Source organism: Pungitius pungitius, chromosome 2 (assembly GCF_949316345.1).
Source record: "Pungitius pungitius chromosome 2, fPunPun2.1, whole genome shotgun sequence".
Lineage (NCBI taxonomy): Eukaryota > Metazoa > Chordata > Actinopteri > Perciformes > Gasterosteidae > Pungitius > Pungitius pungitius.
In genome coordinates, this window is record NC_084901.1 from 371,032 (window position 1) to 385,796 (window position 14,765).

The 14,765-nt window shown below is 53.3% G+C and overlaps 1 protein-coding gene across 1 annotated transcript; it reads right to left on the reverse strand.

Annotated features, from left to right (window-relative positions):
* Positions 1 to 55: 55 nt before the first annotated feature.
* lrp6 (low density lipoprotein receptor-related protein 6) lies at positions 56 to 14,038 on the reverse strand. Its single transcript, XM_062559047.1, has 22 exons — positions 13,653 to 14,038; positions 12,086 to 12,482; positions 10,127 to 10,521; positions 9,926 to 10,060; positions 9,352 to 9,748; positions 9,056 to 9,227; positions 8,702 to 8,918; positions 8,088 to 8,377; positions 7,784 to 8,010; positions 7,446 to 7,630; positions 7,003 to 7,329; positions 6,242 to 6,444; positions 5,940 to 6,151; positions 5,665 to 5,855; positions 5,337 to 5,546; positions 5,133 to 5,258; positions 4,817 to 5,053; positions 4,480 to 4,590; positions 3,857 to 4,087; positions 3,641 to 3,777; positions 3,468 to 3,565; positions 56 to 2,228 (listed from the first exon to the last, which is right to left on the reverse strand). The coding sequence occupies exons 1-22, from the start codon at positions 13,705 to 13,707 to the stop codon at positions 1,928 to 1,930; spliced, it is 4,854 nt and encodes a 1,617-aa protein (XP_062415031.1). The 5' UTR covers positions 13,708 to 14,038; the 3' UTR covers positions 56 to 1,927.
* Between the last annotated feature and the right edge of the window lie 727 nt (positions 14,039 to 14,765).

Here is a 14,765-nt window from a genome sequence, read left to right on the forward strand (position 1 = left end):
GAACCATTGAGTGGGTTCACAGCTGACACCGAGCAGACAAGAAGACGTCAACGCCTGAAACTTAAATCTGGAGTTTTATTGGTTTTAAATGTAAATTAGTACCTTTAAAAAAGAATTCAAGCTTTTGAATTGAAATAATGTGGATTCCTTTCATGTTGAACAGATTCATGGAAGTTTTCTTCTTCTCTGACTTCCTGTTGAAGATGTTGTAAAAAGGAAGGAGACAATTTATTTGGTTCTGAACAAATTAAAAACTTTACTTGAAGGTTAGTCCCATAAAGTGCAGTTGTGGTTCCACATCTTATAACCAGTGAAGGTCCACGTGTCCTCGTCTGTCCCCGCGAGGACGCTGAGTCTCTGCTTCCATTTACAGTCCAGATTAAAGAGACTTTTCTGGTTCCAGCCTGAAAAAAATCTGTTTAACGAGTAAAAAAACGTCATAAAGAGAGACAGGTTTTTATTTTAACTTGAGGAACAAAATCCTTCTGATCAACTTTCCCACAAACAAATCAAATCAATAACTTGGATTCATTCTCTTATGAACAGTTAAAAAGACAAAAACATCTTTAGGATTTTGTTGGTTTCAAACATTTTCTTTTTTTAGATTGAAAATCATTTCAACACTTGGAATAAAGAATAAAGACGCTGGTGTTTAAACAACGTCTCTGAACAAGCTGTTTATTGCAGAAAGACTTTGTTCTTATGTGTCGTCCCTCGGGTTTTAGATTCAGAACCTTTAACAGCTCTTTATTCAGAAAGACAGATTTGTAATTTATAAATTACATATTTCAATTGAATACATTCTAAAAAAGCCCTAAAATGAAAGTATTTTAAGAGAGCAAAGTGTCTCTGGGACAGCAGACGTCTCCATGAAGTGACACAATGTGCAGATTGTCGGATTCACGCTGGTGTTTTTACATTTTCACCAAACTAAGTTGTCTTTAAAAAATAGATTCTGTCTTTTCTAGAAGCAAAAACACGTCAGCCGATTAACCAAAAAACACAAAATCAGCTGATATTTGACTTCCTGTCTCACACGTGGTCCCAACATCTGCCTCCCCTCGGCCAACGTTTGTAGAAAAATATAACGAGTCGATATAAAACAGACGGAATGAAAAGTACTGCGAGAGTCGATGTGAGTTTACAACAATGTGCTTATAAATACGATATCTACACAATATGTGGTACAAAAATACTATATAAAGCATCCTGTGGGCCTCCGTCTAAAGGGACAAGGTCATCAAGGTCACCAGGGAGGGAAAGCAACGATTTGGCTTCTTTAGTCCCGGAGGGTCATGTGACACGTGACCGTTGGGGGGGGGCTTTAGTGTCGGAGGACGGAGGCCCAGGAGGGACAAGAGCAAAACAAACTAAAAGAACCAAAAGAAGACCCCTGAGACGCCGTGGACTCTGATGAGACCTCAGGGCCCCCTGCAGCTGATTGGTTAATAAATATGTCTTATTGCTTCATGACTGATCACATGACTCACATCAGACACTGAGGAGGTCAAATGTAAATCCAAGTACCGCGAGGTCACATGGGCCTTTTCTCCAGTTGACATGGTAACTACACACACCACCGGGCCTCCTCCCCCCCCTCCTCCTGATGGTTGATATTTGGCATCAGATAAGTTAAGACGTCCCGCCGTGGGCTTCTAGTCCTTCAGCCTCTTCTCCCGGTTTAAGGCAACTTAGAGCTGTGATGATTTTGATAAAACCTTTTGTTAAAAACTGTACAAATGTCTCAATACAAACCTCTATGTGATCAGTAAACACATATAAGTACAAATATATAAATATGCTTCTCTCTTCAATGTACAAATGTCCTCCTGTTGGTTTCCTCTGTGCCGCTCGGAACCTCATGTGCACAGCAGCTATTTACAGTGAGGGGGGGGCTCACGGTAGCTATTTACAGTGAGGGGGGGGCTCACGAGGAGTCGGTGCAGGGCGAGGGGGGGGGCGGGTACAGGTGGTGCGAGTAGCTGCGCTCGGTGTAGGGCGACGGGGGGCAGCTCTCACAGTTCTCCTCAGCCGACAGGTACTGGCTGCGGGGGGTCGGCGGGGGGGGCAACGGCTCAGAGTCGTAGTTCAGGTCACTGGCGTAACCCTTGGCAACGCCGGCCGACCTCAGCGGCGCGCGGCGACCCGGAGTGTAGTCGCTGTCGCACACGTCCGTGCTGCAGGGGGTGGTGGGGGGGGCGAAGTGACGGTAGGTGTAGGGCCGGTAGCTGCAGGAGGAAACACCAACGAGTAAGAAAACACCAAGGAGCAAGAGACGCGGGGCGCAGAGCGCGGTACCTGTAGGGGGGTACCTATAGGAGCAGTCCCTGTAGGGGCGGTACCTGTAGGGGCGGTACCTGTAGGAGCAGTCCCTGTAGGGGCGGTACCTGTAGGGGCGGTCCCTATAGGGGCGGTACCTGTAGGAGCGGTACCTATAAAAGCGGTACCTGTAGGAGCGGTACCTATAGGAGCAGTCCCTGTAGGGGCGGTACCTGTAGGGGCGGTCCCTATAAAAGCGGTACCTGTAGGAGCGGTACCTATAGGGGCGGTACCTATAGGGGCGGTACCTGTAGGAGCGGTACCTATAAAAGCGATACCTGTAGGAGCGGTAACTATAGGAGCGGTACCTGTAGGAGCGGTACCTATAGGAGCGGTACCTATAGGAGCGGTACCTGTAGGAGCGGTACCTATAGGAGCGGTACCTATAGGAGCGGTACCTATAGGAGCGGTACCTGTAGGAGCGGTACCTATAGGAGCGGTACCTATAGGAGCGGTATCTGTAGAGGCGGTACCTATAGGAGCGGTATCTGTAGGGGCGGTACCTATAGGAGCGGTACCTATAGGAGCGGTACCTATAGGAGCGGTATCTGTAGGGGCGGTACCTGTAGGAGCGGTACCTATAGGAGCGGTATCTGTAGGGGCGGTACCTATAGGAGCGGTATCTGTAGGGGCGGTACCTATAGGAGCGGTACCTATAGGAGCGGTATCTGTAGGGGCGGTACCTATAGGAGCGGTATCTGTAGGGGCGGTACCTGTAGGAGCGGTACCTGTAGGAGCGGTACCTGTAGGAGCGGTACCTATAGGAGCGGTACCTGTAGGAGCGGTACCTATAGGAGCGGTATCTGTAGGGGCGGTACCTATAGGAGCGGTACCTGTAGGAGCGGTACCTGTAGGAGCGGTACCTATAGGAGCGGTACCTGTAGGAGCGGTACCTATAGGAGCGGTATCTGTAGGAGCGGTATCTGTAGGGGCGGTACCTATAGGAGCGGTATCTGTAGGAGCGGTACCTATAGGAGCGGTATCTGTAGGGGCGGTACCTATAGGAGCGGTACCTATAGGAGCGGTATCTGTAGGGGCGGTACCTATAGGAGCGGTACCTATAGGAGCGGTATCTGTAGGGGCGGTACCTATAGGAGCGGTACCTGTAGGAGCGGTACCTGTAGGAGCGGTACCTATAGGAGCGGTACCTGTAGGAGCGGTGCGTGGACGGGCTGTTGGAGGAGTAACCGAACTCCACGGTGTACTGAGACCGAACCGTAGCAGGAGACGGAGGAGGATTCAGGATCTGCAACAAACCACAGAGCCGTGAGGACGTGAACCAAAGGACGCGCGCCGCTGCCCGCCGCCGCCGAGGCCTCACCGGGGGGAAGTAGGCGCCCTTGGTGCTGGACGAGCTGCTGGACGAGGCTCCGGTCACGTGGGCGCGGTCGTAGGGCGGCCCGCTGCTCCCGCCCACGATGCTGAGGGAGCCAATCACGGACTTCCCTCGGGACATCCCTGCAGGGCGGAACAAAACAAGGCGTCAGCGCGGCGCTCGGGCAGCGTCTCCGGCGCCGGTGGCGGCGTGGCGGCCCACCTGGCAGCGAGCTGGACAGCGAGGCGGGGTGCGGCACGTAGCCCAGCGGCACCGAGGACGGGCCATGCACCACGAAGTCGTTGGTCACCGTCTCGCCGTCGTCCTTCATCTGAGGACAGAGGACGCGCTGACACGCAAAGTACACGGCGCCCACCACGAACAGCGCCATGACCACCCCCACGATGGAGCCGATGGTGTTGTTGGAGGGAGGGGGGGGCTCCTCGGTGGGGTCTGAAAACCACAGAAGAAGAGAGGCGTCATGAGTCTGTGTCAAATAGAACTATTTATTAATTAGAATAAAACACATTAACCGTATTAGAATATGATAGAAATGTATCTGGTTACCTTTAGTTTAATAATCTGATCAATCCCACAATAGATGATAGTGTTATAATCTGGCTGTTAGTTATCAATCATTCAATAACACCCATTTACCACAGCACATAAAACAACCTCTTTAAAAACAATTCAAAGACAGATAGAAGTCTTAAATGATTAATTAATTATCTTTTTGCCAGTAGAAATGTACATAAATGACTCAGTTATAAAGCAGGTATTTATTTGTTCATTTATACATTTTAAGTAACCTGGTTTGACTTAATAAACGTGTAATAAAGACTCACAGCAGCCGATCTCGTCGGAGTTGTCGGTGCAGTCCGTGTTGTGGTCGCACTTCTTGTGCTTCCCGATGCACTGACCGTTGGAGCAGGAGAACCGGTCCAGAGGACAGCGCACTGGGGACAGACACATGCTCAGTTTACATCGTCCCAACGGTCCTTGAACACATCGTTTGTGAAATATGTCAAGAGTATAATAGTTAGACCTCATTCCTTTGTCAAATAAATAATTAAATCGCCTTTTTAATGATTGTCAATCTGCTCCAAAGACGTGTTTGAATTCTTAACGTCAAGTTTCTGTCCCCCCCCACACCCACCCACACCCCCACCCCCACACACACACCTTCACACTTGCTCTCGTCGGACCGGTCCTGGCAGTTGACCTCCCCGTTGCAGCGCAGGCGGAGGTCGACGCACTGACGGCTGTCGCAGCGGAACTCGTCCTCGGAGCAGACGGGACAGTCGTCCTCGTCGCTGCCGTCGTCGCACTCGGGGAAGCCGTCGCACCTCCAGGCCTGCGGGATGCAGTCCACCTCGCCGGAGGTGCAGGAGAACTGCTGCGGGGAGCAGGTGGGCGGCTCTGCGGGAGGGCGGAGACAGAAGGGGGCGGAGTTAAAGAGAGGCCATGCGAGGGAAGGGGGGGGGAGCTCGTGTCTCACCTCCACAGGACAGCTCGTTCTGCAGCAGCACCAGGTGGACGGGACACGAGCAGCGGGTGGTCCCGTCTCCCTTCACGATGCAGATGTGGGAGCAGCCGCCGTTGTCCCACGTGCACGGATGTTTACCTGCAGGGAGGACAGCGAGGACAGGTGAGACGGAGACAGCGCAGGACAGACCCAGCTGTCTCTTCAGGTCACACTCACCGTACTCCCTCATGTCCAGCTCGTGCACGGCGTGGATGTCGCTGAGGGAGGCGATGCGGGCCTGGATCTTGGTGCGGCCCCCCCTGGTGGTCTTGTCGATGCGTTCGATCATCTGCTGCTGCTTGTCGATCCAATAAAGATGCTCCCCGAACACCGTGAGGCCCACCGGCTGCAGGATGTTGGAGTCGGCGATGACGATGCGATTGGCTCCTTTTTAAAGAGCAACAGGAGGAGAAAACAAAACCAGGATGTAGGGACAAAGGGTCAGAGGCAGGGGGGGGTGTGCTAATGACCCCCCTCCCAATGTGGATCCGCCCCCCCGACTCACCGGAGAGGTCGCTGCTCTCGATGCGCCGAAGGTCCGAGTCGACCCAGAAGAGCTTCCCCACCTCGTTGTCCACGGCCAGCGCCACAGGCTTCCCCAGGCCGCTGAAGAACAGCACCTCTCGCTCCGTCCCGTCCAGAGACGCCCGCTCGATCTTGGGGGAGCGCTCCAGCAGGTTGGTGAAGTACATGTACCTGAGGGGGGGGGATTAGCGTCTCAGACCACAGACTACGTGCTTCTTCTCAGGACACCAAGGACACCAATGTGAGGACACTGACCCTCTCTCGGGGTTGACCACGATGGCCCTGGGCTTGTCCTGCTCCCCTCTCAGCACCACGCCGACCCGGCCCCCGTCGGTCCGGGTCACGTTGATGACGTTGGTGACCTCGCTGGTCCAGTAGATGAAGCGGCTGTAGATGTCGATGCTCAGGTCGTACAGCTGGAGGCCCGGGCCGGGCCCCGAGGCGCCGCTGGACACCACCGTGCTGCTCTGATGGGACCACAGACACAGGGTCAGAGACGGGCTCCTTGAGACCGACGCCACATCTGCCCCCCCCACCCCCCCCCGGGGGGTCCTCACCTGGTTGCCGTCCTCCTGGGCCCGGCGGATGACGCCCTGCTTGGAGTCGATCCAGTACAGGTGTTTGTCCAGCGGGTCGTAGTCGATGGCCCTGACGTTCCTCAGGCTGTGGATGGGCAGGATGATGTCTGGACTCTGCTGCTCGTCCATCACCATGCGGTTGATGGCCAGCTTCTGGCTGAACAGCAGGAAGGAGGTGGGAGCTGCAGAGGGGACAGAGGACGGGGTCAGAGGAGAGGACACTGAGGACGGGGTCAGGGGACGGGGTCAGAGGAGAGGACACTGAGGACGGGGTCAGAGGAGAGGACACTGAGGACGGGGTCAGAGGAGGACGGGGTCAGAGGAGAGGACACTGAGGACGGGGTCAGAGGACGGGGTCACGGGAGAGGACACTGAGGACGGGGTCAGAGGACGGGGTCAGAGGAGAGGACACTGAGGACGGGGTCAGAGGACGGGGTCAGAGGAGAGGACACTGAGGACGGGGTCAGAGGAGGACGGGGTCAGAGGACGGGGTCACGGGAGAGGACACTGAGGACGGGGTCAGAGGAGGACGGGGTCAGAGGAGGACGGGGTCAGAGGAGGACGGGGTCAGAGGAGAGGACACTGAGGACGGGGTCAGAGGAGGACGGGGTCAGAGGACGGGGTCACGGGAGAGGACACTGAGGACGGGGTCAGAGGAGGACGGGGTCAGAGGAGGACGGGGTCAGAGGACGGGGTCAGAGGAGAGGACACTGAGGACGGGGTCAGGGGACGGGCCTCACCGCTGCACGTCTTGTTGTCGTGGTTGAGGGAGAAGTGGGCGGGGCATCCGCAGACGAAGCTGCCCACGGGGACGGCGAGGCACAGGTGGGAGCAGTGGCCGTTGGTGGCGGCGCAGGCGTTCCAGCCCCCCTGCCGGGACGAGTGGAACACCAGGATGTCCATGACGTAGTCCAGGTGGCCCTGGATCACGGTGCGGTTCTGCCCGCTGGTCTTGTTGGCGCGCTCGATGCTGCGCTGGCTCCAGTCCGTCCAGTAGATGTAGTCCTGGTACTGGGTGAGGCCGAAGGGGTGGGGCAGGTCGTCGGCTATGACCTCGCGGTCCTGACCTGGAGACACAAACATGGCGTCAACCCACTTCATTCAATCTCAAACTGGGCCAGACTGTAAATTCTTCAGAGTTGAAAGGATTGGAAGTGTAAACACTGCGTTGCGTGGTTCTGACCCAGCATGTTGGAGGACTCAATGAGCGTGGTGTCCAGGTCGGTCCAGTAGAGGCGCCGCTCGGCGTAGTCGATGGTGAGCCCGTTGGCCCGGCCCACGTCGGCCACCAGGGTGATGCGGCCCGTCCCGTCCATGGAGGCCCGGTCGATCTTGGGCTTCCCCCCCCACTCGGTCCAGTACATGTACCTGTGGACAGGGAGCGGTTCTAATGACGAGGTCTCTGAGAATCCAATGATGTTAAACTATTGAGGAAAAAACGTTTTGAGCCTCGAGATTAAAACTGTTTACAGAGAAGAGAAACTAAAGATCAGTGGTTCCATCCTGGTTTCAGCTTCTCACCCCTCAGCCGGGTCCAGAGCCAGCGCTCGCGGACTGTCCAGATCCTTCCAGACCAGGACCTGCCGGTGCTGCCCGTCCAGCTTGGCCACCTCGATGCGGTTGGTGCCGGTGTCGGCCCAGTACAGGTTCTTCCCCAGCCAGTCCACCGCCATCCCCTCCGGGTAGTCCAGGCCGAACTCCACCACGTGCTCCAGGGCGCTGCCGTTCATGAAGGCGCGGCTGATGGTCTGCAAGACGGCGCTCAGGGTTCAGGCGCCGCACACAGAACCCCAAACAAAGAGATAAATAAAGCAGCCCCCCCCACCTTCAGGGTGATGTCGGTCCAGTAGATCCGGTTGTCGGTGACGTCGAAGTCCAGCGCCGAGGCCTCCTTGACGCCGGTGAGCGGGATGGCCACGTTGTTGTTGTTGGTCTCCAGGGAGATGCGGCGGATGTCGGTGTGGCGGGAGAAGAGCAGGAAGGCCTCGGGCACGATGCAGGTGTGCAGGTCGGCGATGAGCTCCAGGCCGATGGGGCAGCCGCACTGCACGCCACGCGGCTTGTACAGGCACAGGTGGCTGCAGCCGCCGTTGCTCTCTGCACACGGGTTGGTACCTGTGGAGGGGCGGGGCCACGGGTCAGTCCTCTGTTTGACCTCCTAAGCCTGATGACAGGCTCGATGCTAAGCTAAACTAGCCGATTCCATTATTAGAGCTAATTCTTCCCATTTTTCACTTTAACATCATTCAGCTGATGCTTTTATCCAAACGACTTACAATAAGTGCATTTCAACCATAAAGATACAAAAGTACAATTTTATCACTTCTTCAATGCTAGCGGGTTCCAAAGGACTAAGACAAGCTTTGCTAACCGTTTTAAGGCCAAACGCTGAGCTAAGCTGGCTGGTGCCAGGCGTGATGCTAAGCTAGCGGGACCCACCGGAGGACTTGTGCACGTGGGTGGCCTTGAGGCCCATGAGGTCGGGCAGCTGGTCGATGATGACCTCCCTCTCGGCCGTGCGCTTGTGGACGCGCTCGATGCTGCGGCGCTGCCAGTCCGTCCAGTAGATGAAGTCTCCCAGCAGACTGAAGCCAAAGATGTGGGGAAGCATGTCCTCCACCAGCACCCGCCGGCCTGTCCCGTCCATGTCCATCACCTGACAGACAGGAGGGAGGGTGAGACACACGAGGGAACAGAAACCACAGAAGAAGAAAAAAGAACCGCAGGCCCCTCTAACAGAACATATTCTACAGCTGCTGCTTATAAAACTACAACCAGGAAACAAAGCCCCACCTCGATCTTGTCCGTCTTGGCGTCCCCCCAGTACAGCTTGCGTTCCTCGTAGTCGAGGGCGAGTCCGTTGGGCCAACCCAGAGACGTGTTGACCATCACCAGGCGCTCCGTCCCGTCCAGGTCGGCCCGCTCGATCTTAGGCACCTCCCCCCAGTCGGTCCAGTACATGTAGCTGTGGACCCACACAGGAAGGAGCTCGTTAGCATTAGCATCCGTGTCAATAGAAACACAGGCAGCCCGTAGCTAACCAACATCCACATGCTGGGGACAACTGGTGGACTCTGATCTGGACTCACCCGGCCACGGGGTCCAGCACGATGGCCCTGGGCTCGTCCAAGTCTTCGGAGATCAGGATCTTCCTCATGGTCCCGTTGAGCCGGGTCACCTCGATGCGGTCCGTGCCGGTGTCGGTCCAGTACAGGTTCCGGGCAATCCAGTCCACGGCGATGCCGTCCGGGTGGTTGACCTGGGACGTGACCAAAAACTGGGCGTCGGCGCCGTCCAGCAGCGAGCGGCGGATGGCCTTCACGTCGTCGTCCGTCCAGTAGACGTAACCCTCCACCGGGTCGTAGTCCACCGCGATGGCGTGACGGATGTCCTCCACCTGCAGGACCACGGCGGTGAAGTCCGGCGTGTCCAGAGAGATGTGCCGCAGGTCGGTCCTCCGGGCCAGCAGCAGCATCCGGGTCGCACCTGAGGGCCGAGGTCAGAGGTCAAGAGCAGTGGTGATGTCCTCATACGTGTTACACATGTTGTATAGAATCAGCATCACGTATGGAGGCGTGAGATATTTAACAGAACACGTTATGGTAGTCATACATGTTATATAGGTCACGTTAATCATATACGTTGTGGTGTGCATGTCCTCACCGTCTCTGCAGGTCTTCCCGTCCTCGAGCAGCTGGACTCCGGTGGGACAAGCACACTGATAGAAGGGCTTCATGGGGGACAGGAGACACAGGTGGGAACATCCGCCATTGTTGACGGAGCAGTGAGTGCTCGCCGCTGTGGGGGGAGAGGAGGTCAGGAACACACTACCACGGGGGAGACAGGAGGACAACCCTAACTCACCGGTGGCCTGTCTGTTGGCGCTGAAGACGTGGATGTCCATGGGGGACAGGATGTGCGAGTGGACCACGCGCTGCTGGTCCCCGGTCTGCTTCCTGCAGGAGTGGATGGAGTGGGTGCTCCAGTCGGTCCAGAACAGGGTGTCCTCGTAGAGGGTGAGGGCGAAGGGGTGTGGCAGCTCCCCCTTGACCACGGACTCCCTGGAGGAGCCGTCCAGGTCGGCCCGGTGGATGAAGTTGTGCTTGGCGTCGGCCCAGTAGAGCTTCCCCGGCCCGTAGTCCAGCGTCAGGCCGTTGGGCCAGTAGATCTCCTGGTCCACGATCACCGAGCGGTTGGTCCCGTCCATCCCCGCCCGCTCGATCTTAGGCACCTCGCCCCAGTCCGTCCAGTACATGTACCTGTGTGGCAGAGGGGGCGGGGCTTAATGAGCGCCAGGCACATGTCTGCTCTGTTTGCTGCCTGAATCCTTCCAGCCTGGATTTAAAGAAGCAGTTTAGTTTGAAAACCGCATATATACTTAGGACTCTTATTTTGTAGCAGCCTGTGGTTTTACTTCATGTCTGAATACTTGAATCAAACATTTTACTGAGCCTCTGACTAAATGCTTCTTGTTTAATAAACATATATTTATATTTATTTATTGATTGATTGAAGCGGTCAATAACAAGGGTTAAAGCTAAAATCAGTGATTGACACGTAACCATCTCTGCTCCGCCGTGTCTCCATGACGACCAGTAATCAACCCTGATCGCAGTCATGCCCAAGAGGAAGCGTGCTGATGGATCTGCATTCGCATGTCAGACTACAGGTGAGCAGCATGCAGACTACAGATCAGCTGCATACAGACTACAGGTGAGCTGCATACAGACTACAGATCAGCAGCATACAGACTACAGATCAGCTGCATACAGACTACAGGTGAGCTGCATACAGACTACAGATCAGCAGCATACAGACTACAGATCAGCTGCATACAGACTACAGGTGAGCTGCATACAGACTACAGGTGAGCTGCATACAGACTACAGATCAGCTGCATACAGACTACAGATCAGCTGCATACAGACTACAGGTGAGCTGCATACAGACTACAGGTGAGCTGCATACAGACTACAGGTGAGCAGCATACAGACTACAGGTGAGCAGCATACAGACTACAGATCAGCAGCATACAGACTACAGATCAGCTGCATACAGACTACAGGTGAGCTGCATACAGACTACAGGTGAGCTGCATACAGACTACAGATCAGCAGCATACAGACTACAGATCAGCTGCATACAGACTACAGGTGAGCTGCATACAGACTACAGGTGAGCTGCATACAGACTACAGATCAGCTGCATACAGACTACAGATCAGCTGCATACAGACTACAGATCAGCTGCATACAGACTACAGGTGAGCTGCATACAGACTACAGATCAGCTGCATACAGACTACAGGTGAGCTGCATACAGACTACAGGTGAGCTGCATACAGACTACAGGTGAGCTGCATACAGACTACAGGTGAGCTGCATACAGACTACAGGTGAGCAGCATACAGACTACAGATCAGCTGCATACAGACTACAGGTGAGCTGCATACAGACTACACAGACTACAGGTGAGCAGCATACAGACTACAGGTGAGCTGCATACAGACTACAGGTGAGCAGCATACAGACTACAGGTGAGCTGCATACAGACTACAGGTGAGCTGCATACAGACTACAGGTGAGCTGCATACAGACTACAGATGAGAAGGAGAGTGCTCGGAGTCACTCTTCTGATCATAGTTGGCCACCAACCGTCAAGCTTTATTGCTTCAAAATAAAAGCCTGAGAATGCCACACAAATAACTCAACAGGTAATCCAGCGTGACAGATTCCCACTGATGTTGGTCCAGCCCAAAGAGACCTAGAACCTTGACCTCCTGAACCAGGACCTGCCCCAGGAAACCACCCTTCTTAGACTCACCCTCGTTCTGGATCCAGAGCAATGGCCCTCGGCTGGTCTAGCTCCTGCCAGAACAAAACCTTCCTTGAGGACCCGTCCAGCTCAGCCACCTCAATCCGATTGGTCTCCGAGTCCGTCCAGTAGAGCTTACTCCCCAACCAATCGCAAGCCAGTCCGTCTGGGGAGGCCAGACCGGCGACCACGGTCTGGGCGGCGCTGGCGCCCGACTGGTTAAAGACGGTGCGTTTGATGGCCTCTTCGCTGACGTCGCTCCAGTAGATGAGGCCCTGGGAGTAGACGTAGTCCACGGCAGCGGCGTCCTCCAGCCCCCCCACCACCACCGTGGCGTTGGCCTTCTCGTGTGCCGCGTCCACGAGCCGAAGGTCCCGTCGGTTTGCATAGAGCAGCAGCGGCACGCCTGAAAAGGGTTAACATACAAACATAAAGTACACAAAAACACACTAGTTAAACTGTAAATGTGACTTACATTGCATTATAACCCAAGTGTTACATTGTGTCTTGCTCAGAGACACTTCCACATGGCACATGGGGATTCAAACCACCAACCTTGTGGCTCCCAGCGCATCTCACTATTGCCCAGACAATGTACACAATGTACACAATCTAACTGTAAAGTACACATCAATCCACCATTTAAGCTGTAAAGTATAAAGCTGCAGAACAGAAAAGATTCTTTGAGTCTCTTCTCTGGCGGTGATGAAGAGGAGGAAGAGGAGCTCGGCTCTCTGTCACTGTCTGTAACTTTGTGTTTTGATTTACAATATTTGAAGAGAATAAAAGTATATTGTTTCTCGTTTTCATTTACATTACATTGTATTCATGGTGACTCAGTTATAAAAGGGAAGATATTAAAGATGCTATTTTTAAATAGAAAATGTTTTAGTTTGTTTTTACAAGTGGATAAAGAAAAAATACCAAAAAAGTCCTAAACAAAGAAGAAATAAGAATATAAATACAAATATGCAGAATAACTTAACTTAGACTTCAATACACCTTTATAAAACTAAAATCTATTATGTTTGAATTAATAACAATTCTAATAATACTTTTAACCGAAATGACCTCAGTTAGCTGACACCAGAATGCAGGCAGATTAATGTGTGTAATTAGGATCCAGCCATGAAGAGCTCTGTTATTATCGCTTAGCTCCAGTGCTGCTTTTACCGAACTAAGCGCTAGCTGGATGACTCGCTGGCGTAGTATTTGTTGTGCTAGCTGCAGCTAGCTAGGCTAATCCAAGTTACCCACACGGGAGCTAGCATGCCAACTGCGATAGAACACAGTGTACGGTGTGAGTTACCGGTCACCGGCTCCGTGGCGGGTTTAACGGGGGTAGTATGTTTATTAACATCAGCTAGCTGGGGTTTGTTCCGGCTCCCCCAGGCGGACCAGCATGCATAGCAGGCGGGCTAACGGCTAGCTCCGACCCCCGGAGAGGGCCCCGGATCCCGGACTCAGCTGCACTCACACCCCGCGTTCAAAGACACTTCTCCCGGTGTTTAAACGACACTTTCACACAAACACGGACAGCGGCACTAAGAGCCAAACACACCGGGCTGAAACTCACCTCGTATGAGGAAACAAAAACTACACAACAACAAACTCCGCAGCGCGACACCCATCTTTCTCCCGGTTCTGGGCCCAGCCGCCGCGTCCCCTTCAGCGGGTCGCTCCCATCGCTGCCGCGGGATCCAAACACACGGACTTCCGCAGAATAATCGGGTTATCGGACCCACAAAGCGCGTTAAAACGTCCCCGCGTCCATTGCGGCTGCTCCCTGAATGCGTCCGATCAGCTCTCGGTGTCTCACATTGTCCTGCAGGAGATCCGTCGTCTCCTTCCGCTGTGAGGAAGCTGCTGCCCCCCCTCTTCTCCTCCAGCAGCTTCTATTGTTGTTCTGATGTCATGCTCTGCAGCCAAGCTGATGCTACACCAAGTACACCATTTACACCAGGGAAAGTACATCAGAATACACCATTTACACCAGGGAAAGTACATCAGAATACACCATTTACATTAGAGAAAGTACATCAGAATACACCATATACACTAGAGAAAGTACATCAGAATACACCATATACACTAGGGAAGTACATCAGAATACACCATTTACACTAGAGAAAGTACATCAGAATACACCATATACACTAGAGAAAGTACATCAGAATACACCATATACACTAGGGAAGTACATCAGAATACACCATTTACACCAGGGAAAGTACATCAGAATACACCATTTACACCAGGGAAAGTACATCAGAATACACCATTTACACCAGGGAAAGTACATCAGAATACACCATTTACACTAGAGAAAGTACATCAAAATACACCATATACACTAGGGAAAGTACATCAGAATACACCATTTACACCAGGCGAAAGTACATCAGAATACACCATTTACACTAGGGAAAGTACATCAGAATACACCATTTACACTAGAGAAAGTACATCAGAATACACCATTTACACCAGGGAAAGTACATCAGAATACACCATTTACACCAGAGAAAGTACATCAGAATACACCATTTACACTAGGGAAAGTACATCAGAATACACCATTTACACCAGGGAAAGTACATCAGAATACACCATTTACACCAGAGAAAGTACATCAGAATACACCATATAGACTAGGGAAGGTACATTAGAATACACTATTTACAATTTT